Source organism: Corvus brachyrhynchos, unplaced genomic scaffold (assembly GCF_000691975.1).
Source record: "Corvus brachyrhynchos isolate BGI_N302 unplaced genomic scaffold, ASM69197v1 scaffold19, whole genome shotgun sequence".
NCBI classification, from domain to species: Eukaryota; Metazoa; Chordata; class Aves; order Passeriformes; family Corvidae; genus Corvus; species Corvus brachyrhynchos.
Window position 1 is genome coordinate 288,775 of NW_008246061.1, and position 6,386 is coordinate 295,160.

Genomic DNA, 6,386 nt, shown 5'->3' on the forward strand with positions numbered 1-6,386 from the left:
TCCTGGGCACCAAGGACGAGCTGGCCCGGCTCCACACACGCCTGGAGGCCGCCCGCCAAGATGTGCTCCAGTGGGTAAGGGGGATGTCGGGTGCCCAAGGACCCCCGCGGGGAGAAGGGCAGCAGTGCAGGTGTGCTGCACAAGGGAGATGCCCAGTGTGGTGGAGGCGCAAAGTTGGGCGCACTCCAGGCTGAGCTGAGGATCCCTGCAGCTCTGCTGGGTCCCCCTGGCCTGGCGTGGCCTGGCCCGGGGGGCACAGGAGGACAGAGGGCAGTGGCCCGGGGCTCACTCTGTTCCCCAGGAGTCCTGCTGGACCCACATCCAGAGTGCAGCCATGCAGAAGACCCTGCTGCTGGCACAGATCAAGCTGGCTGTGCTGAACCTCTTCCAGCTTACCACTGCACAGCTCAGGATCCCCACAGACAGAGCCCAGGAGGACACCAAGGCCCAGCTGGACATGGTCAGCACAAACCTCTTCCCCAGGCAGTGGGGCTGGGGACATACAGGGACATTAACATCCCTGGCTGGCTGTGGCATCAGGCTCCAATCTTCGCAGGTACTGCTCTGCATGCGGGGCCTGGCTGACATCTGTGCCACTGGCACACACCCACAGCACATCAGGGGTGCCGGGCTGCTTCAGGGCCAGGAATAGCCCCTGGGGACACCTCCTGCTCCTGGGGCTGGGGAGAGGCTGCTGGGGCCAGCCTGGAGCCACAGGACCTCTGGGGATGGAGGTTGTTCCTTGCAAGTCTGGAAACCCCACAACGAGAGGCAACATGGATGGCAGTGGCACAGGCACACTGGGGTGGCACCGCACCCAGGCAGGGCCAGAGTATTCCCGGGTTCCCTCCTGCCCAGAGCACCCCAGGCAGTGGGAGGAGGAGGGAGCTGCTGTTGGCATCTCCAAAGGTGTCTCACATCAAAATACATCCAGCTGTGGAGCCGCAGTACTTGCTTGTTCTTGTGTCTCTGGGTGGCCCAAGGAAAAGAAGTACCCCAGGCATGATGCTTGGAGCAAGGACAGAGAGAAGTCAGGATGCAAAACCAGCCAATATTTACTGTCCCCTTCCCCAACTCCCAGCCCAGCCATGGGGGGCATGTCCCCTACATCCTCTTCCTCAGCTTGCCCTTCTTGGCAGCGCCCGCCCGGCGCCCGAAGGCCATTTGCCGCAGCTCCTGCACGCGCTGCCGGTTCCTGGCCTTGAGGCGCTTCAGGCCCCCGCTCTGCAGGAAGCGCTGCTTGGCCACCTTCTTGCGCTGCTTCAGGATCTGCTGCTTGTTCTTCAGCTCCGAGTGCACCCTGCCCTGCGCCGGGGGCTGCGTGGGCCCTGCGGGGGGACATGGCTGTGCTCAGGGCAGGGGACAGAGCCAGGCTGAGGGGGACAATGCAGGGCTCTGTTGCTTGCTGCAGGTACTCACCGTGCCCACGCCTGTGCTTCCCTCTGAACTGCTCCCTGCTGCGTGGCCCTTCCTCATCCTCATCCCACTCGTCAACCTTGTACTTCTGCTTCCACTTCTCATAGCTGGGACGGGTGGGTTAAGGGAACACGTGGTGACTCCTCACCTGACCCTGTGCTGTGGTGTCTGACTGTGCTCCCTTCCCCAGCTGCTGCCCTGGCAGGGGATGGATCCCTGACACGGGGGTCCAGCCCCGCTCCTGCAGCCCCCAGCCCAGGCAGGCAGCAGTGCCCATAGCAGGATACAGGTTGTTCTTGTAGGAGCTGCTGATGTAGCGCCCGCTCTCTGTCCGCACCTTCTTCTTGTCCTCCTGGCCCGTCTGCCCCACAAACCGCTTCTTCTTGCGGTCCCTGCGAGAGACAGGAGGGCGGTGGCACTGAGCAGTGGCACCCCCAGCCCTAATTCTCCCTCCAGCCCACGGGTAAACCCCACTCACCACTTGAGCAGCTGTTTGCTCTTGTTGAGGTTGTGGTTCTCATCACCCATGAGATCCAGCACAGCCCCGGCCGCCTGCTGCTCAAAGGCGCTGCCCTCGCCGCCCACGCTCAGCCTGCAAAGGGGGGTGATGAGAGCAGCCCCCACACAGGCTGGGATGGGACAGCAGCAGGAGCCCCCCCAGACTTACCCCCGCTCACTCTCAAAGTCCTTGGGCCGGTATGGGATGTAGAAGTCCTCATCCTGCTGTGCCAGCTGCTGTGGCTTTTTGCTGGGACCGTCTTCTCCCCCTCGGCCCCGTTTTCGCTTCTGGCCCCCCATGTTGGAGAACACGTTCTGGAGGGGGGCAGTGGAGGGGTTCGGGAGCCACGTCCCTCCCAACATCCCTGCAAGTCTCTGCACCAGCCCCCAAGCGCCGGCACAGTCTGGAGGCCCTGGTGCTGCTAGCACCAGGCCAAGGCTGCTCTGCAGCAGTTCCGGCATCCATGACCCCATTACCTGGAGATCTTCCTGCTCTCCTTCCCCATCCTGGGTCTTGCAGGGGGCCAGGCACAGCCCCTGCCCTTTAAGTGCTGCTGCCCGCTTCTCCTGCTGCCCGCGCTGGAACTTCTCAATCAGGGCATGGTCGTGGCGCCGCTTCGATCGCATCACGGTGCTGGCCGGTGTCCGGGACGTGGCGTTGATCTCAAAGATGGTCTGTCCCCAGGGTGGGCGCATGATCCCCAGTGAGCCACCTGGGCCTCCCCTCCCATCCCACTCCACGAGTCTCAACTCACCGCCTTGGACTTGTAGGTTTTAATGCTATCCACAAACTTCAGCCTCTCCAGCTCGGTGTCCTCGAAGCGAGCACCTGGGGAGGTCAGGCAGGGAGAGGGGCACAGATCAGTTCCCTGGGGAGGGGAATGGGGTCCCCTCCCTCAGCATCCCCTCAGCACTCACTGAAGAGTGGGTGCATGCCCAGCTGGGACACATCCAGGTCCTTGGCCCTCTTGATGGACTCTGGCGAGGGGCCGGGCCGGGAGCGCAGGTACTGCTTGTGGGCGTTGTCAGCAACGCGGCGGAGGCTGCGCAGCTCCAGAGAGGCCTCGTGGTCCGTCAGCAGCAGGCACTCCTCGTCATCCACCAGGCTCTGGGGGACACGGCCCAGGACCCCGCCAGCGTCTGCAGCCCAGGGGACACCGTGTCACCTCCCCAGCACCCACCCTGGATTTATCAGAGCAGAGCTGACAGCCCCAGGGAGCTCGGTACTGTTCAGTCAGCATCCCCCACACACAGGGTGTATCACAGCCCCCAACACCCCATTTTCCCCATCACCCCTCTACGTGAGGGCCCACCACAAGACCACAAACTCCAGCACTGGCCAAGGGTAACACCCCAGTGGCCACCCAGCCACCCCTCACCAGCAGGCATCTCCTGGGCTCCAGCGAGGACAAGCGGGTGCCCCAGGAATAGGTGGAGGTCGAACACGTAGGGCATCTCGTCGGGAGCCACCAGCGAGTAGGCAGTGCCACTCCGGCCAGCTCGGGCCACACGGCCTGGCGAAGGCAAGAGGAGAGTGGGAAAGCATACCCAGCGAGCCCAGCCTGTCCCCACCCCAGCAAGGGACTCACTGGTGTCCCTGGGAGTCTACACATGTGACATTTACCATGGGGGCATGGCTAACAACAGACTATGGGTGGCTGGGGAAGGGGCAAGGGGGAGCCCTAAAAGGAAGGTACCAGTCCTGCCTCCAAGACCCCTCACGGTCCAGCTGGGACACCAGGAACACTCTGACACTGCTTTGTCCCCAGTCTGTCCCCCAGTGTCACAACACAGTGAGGGCACTAGCACCCACCAACACGATGCAGGAACAGCTTGGCCCTGGCGGGGAAGCTGAAGTTGATGACATTGTCCAGCATGGGGATATCCAGCCCCCGGGCGGCCACGTCGGTGACCAGCAGCACTGGGCACTTGCCCTGGGAGAACTTGGCGATGTTGATCTTGCGGGCAGTCTGGTCCAGAGAACTGTAAATGTGGGTGCAGCGGATGCCCTGCGCCGTCAGCAGCTGGGAAGGGGGGAAGAGAGATTGGATCCCACCTGGGCATGTGCCCTCAGCAAAGAGACAAGGCCAAAGACTCCAGGGTGGCCACCTGGACCTCCAAATCCCACTGTGCTCCCTCGTCTCTGAGCAGTGAGTGGAGCAGCACCTCCACGATCACATATTCTGGGATTTCTCCTTCAATACAGTGAAACATAGGGAGAGATTCCAGCAGGGACCTGCCACAGCTGCAGACCCCACATGGGCACCCCCAAATGCCACTTACCTCCTTCAGATACTCCGTGTGGTGCTTGGTGGCCACAAAGACCACAGTCTGGTCCTGGGGCTTCACCACACTGCGGAGCAGGTGGAGCAGCACAGCTGGTTTGTCGTCCCCACGCACATGGAAGAACGCCAGCTGCAGCGTGAGGGCAGTGCTCAGCCCTGTGCCACCCTTGTCCCCTCCTCAGGAGCAGGTGGCTTGCAGGGGGTGGGGGGCACAAAGCCCATCTTGAACTCCCCCAGCCCGTCTCACCTTGAGCTGCTCGCTCAGCTTGGACTCCACATCCAGGCGGATCAGCATTGGCTCAGTGAGGCCTGTGGTGACACACGGGACATGGGTCACATATGGCATGTGCTGCTAGGGACATCCACTTGGCCCAGCGTTAATCCAGCTCTGTTTTCCCAGTGCTGGGCTCGGCCTGGCTGAGGGACTGTGCTGTGTCCCTGTCCCCAGTGCCACCTGCCCCCCGTTCCTCACCAGCCCGGGCAAACTCGACGAGCAGCTTGGGCAGTGTGGCGGAGAACAGCACGGTCTGGTGGCAGTCTGGGAGCCGGGTGATGATGTCCTGGAGCTGCTCAGCAAAGCCCATCTCGAAGAGCCTGCAGGGGAGGGGATATGGGACATGGCAGGTCCCTCCTTGCCACACCCTGGGCATCTTAGCCACGTGGGGACACTGCCAGCCCTGGGGACGCCCTGTGCCCCCGTGCTGACCTGTCAGCCTCGTCGAACACCACGTACTCCATGGTGTGCAGCTTCAGCTTCATCTCCACTGCCACGTGCACCAGGCGCCCAGGGGTGGCTATGATTCTGTGGGGACAGAGGTGGTGACAGGACCAGGCTGAGGGGGAGACAGTGTCCCCACACCATCCTGGGAGCAGGTCCCAAATCCAACCCAAAGAAGATACAGTAGAAATCCTGTTGTCCCACAGGAGGCTGCTCCAAGGGAACACCAGGAATGACCATCAGGCACACTGGCTCTAAACACCAGTGATGTCCCCGGATGGCTGGTGGCCATTCCCCACCAGGTCCCCTTCCTTCACCTCACTCACATGTCAGGGTTCTCGTGCAGGGCAGCAAACTGGTCCTCCATCCTGTGAGAAAGGGGAGACTGCGGTGGCACTGGGCAGCTCGGCCCCTCACCAGGTTTTGGGGATGCTCAGGAAGCAGGGATTGGAGGGGACATGGGGACAGCTTACTTGTCTCCTCCCAGGATCAGGGCTGTCTTCAAGCCAGTGAACTTGCCCAACTGTAGGGTGAGGAAGAAACATATTGGTGGGATGTAGAACCAAACCCATTGCCCTCATTGTTGCCACTTGGCCCCGTTGTCCCCTGTACCTCCTTGGTGAACTTGAGGGTCTGCAGGGCCAGCTCCCGGGTGGGTGAGAGGATGAGGGCACGTGCCCCGGCCTGGCTGGGCGCCTTCAGCCGCTCGAACATGGGGATGAGGAAACAGGCCGTCTTCCCGCTGCCTGTCCGCGCCATCGCCACCACATCCCGGCCACGCAGGATGGCGGGGATGGTCTGTGGGACACCACCGTCACTATCACTGTCCCACTGCCACCCCCTGGGGCAGGGACCCAGGGCTCCACATGCTCACCTTCCTCTGGATGGGTGTGGGCACCTTGTAGCCCTTCTTCATGATGCCCTTGAAGACGGGGTAGCTGAGGCCTAGGCGAACAGAGACAAGTGAGGGGGCATGGGCAGGAGGGGACAGTCCCTGTCCGAGGGACAGCTGTCCCCTGCCCCACACGCACCCATGGACTGGAAGCCCCCGGATTTCTTCTTCTTCTGGTTCTGGGCCCGCACCATGGCCTGAGTGTCGAGCTCAGCATCGGCGCCATCGTCCTCCTCGGCCGTGGTAGGGAAGGCAGGCAGTGGGGTCACAGGGACCTGGGGACAGTGCGGGACATGGCTGTGGTGATGGCTGTCAGGGCACTGCAGCTCTGCACTGCTGGCAGGGCAGGCAGGGGCACCAGTGCTGGGGACTGTGGGTACTGGGGACATTGGCACTGGGGACACCGGCACCGAGACACTGGTACTCAGGACATCGGCACTGGGATAGGGGTACTGGGGACACCGGCAGTGGAGACACCCGTACCAGGAATACGGGCACTGGGGACATTGGCACTAAGGATACCGGCACGGGGGGCAGCGGCACATGGAGACCGGGGACCCTAGTGCCGGGCGTAGCG

General features: G+C 62.6%; 1 protein-coding gene and 1 long non-coding RNA gene across 2 annotated transcripts; one reads left to right on the plus strand and one right to left on the minus strand.

Moving 5' to 3' along the window:
• On the plus strand, window positions 1–947 carry LOC108449692. Its single transcript, XR_001865956.1, has 3 exons — window positions 1–74; window positions 302–460; window positions 557–947. It is a non-coding gene; the product is annotated as an uncharacterized LOC108449692 (long non-coding RNA).
• Window positions 948–1,031: 84 nt separating this feature from the next.
• DDX54 (DEAD-box helicase 54) lies at window positions 1,032–6,213 on the minus strand. The gene is made up of 19 exons (XM_017746548.1): window positions 5,949–6,213; window positions 5,792–5,862; window positions 5,530–5,715; window positions 5,391–5,440; window positions 5,244–5,285; window positions 4,906–5,001; window positions 4,672–4,793; window positions 4,447–4,508; window positions 4,198–4,329; window positions 3,728–3,938; window positions 3,294–3,428; window positions 2,833–3,054; window positions 2,670–2,743; window positions 2,392–2,589; window positions 2,084–2,229; window positions 1,895–2,008; window positions 1,704–1,808; window positions 1,420–1,523; window positions 1,032–1,328 (listed from the first exon to the last, which is right to left on the minus strand). The coding sequence occupies exons 1-19, from the start codon at window positions 6,196–6,198 to the stop codon at window positions 1,105–1,107; spliced, it is 2,544 nt and encodes an 847-aa protein (XP_017602037.1). The 5' UTR covers window positions 6,199–6,213; the 3' UTR covers window positions 1,032–1,104.
• Window positions 6,214–6,386: the final 173 nt, after the last annotated feature.

Bases quoted from the DNA above. Each gene is read 5' to 3' on its own strand.
- DDX54 (XM_017746548.1), bottom strand. From the start codon at position 6,198: ATGTCCCCAGTACCCACAGTCCCCAGCACTGGTGCCCCTGCCTGCCCT. The intron at 5,286-5,390 runs GTAAGCTGTCCC...CCTTTCTCACAG, and splicing joins CTGATCCTGGGAGGAGACAA to GATGGAGGACCAGTTTGCTG. The intron at 4,330-4,446 runs GTGAGACGGGCT...CTCACGCTGCAG, and splicing joins AGCTGAGCGAGCAGCTCAAG to CTGGCGTTCTTCCATGTGCG.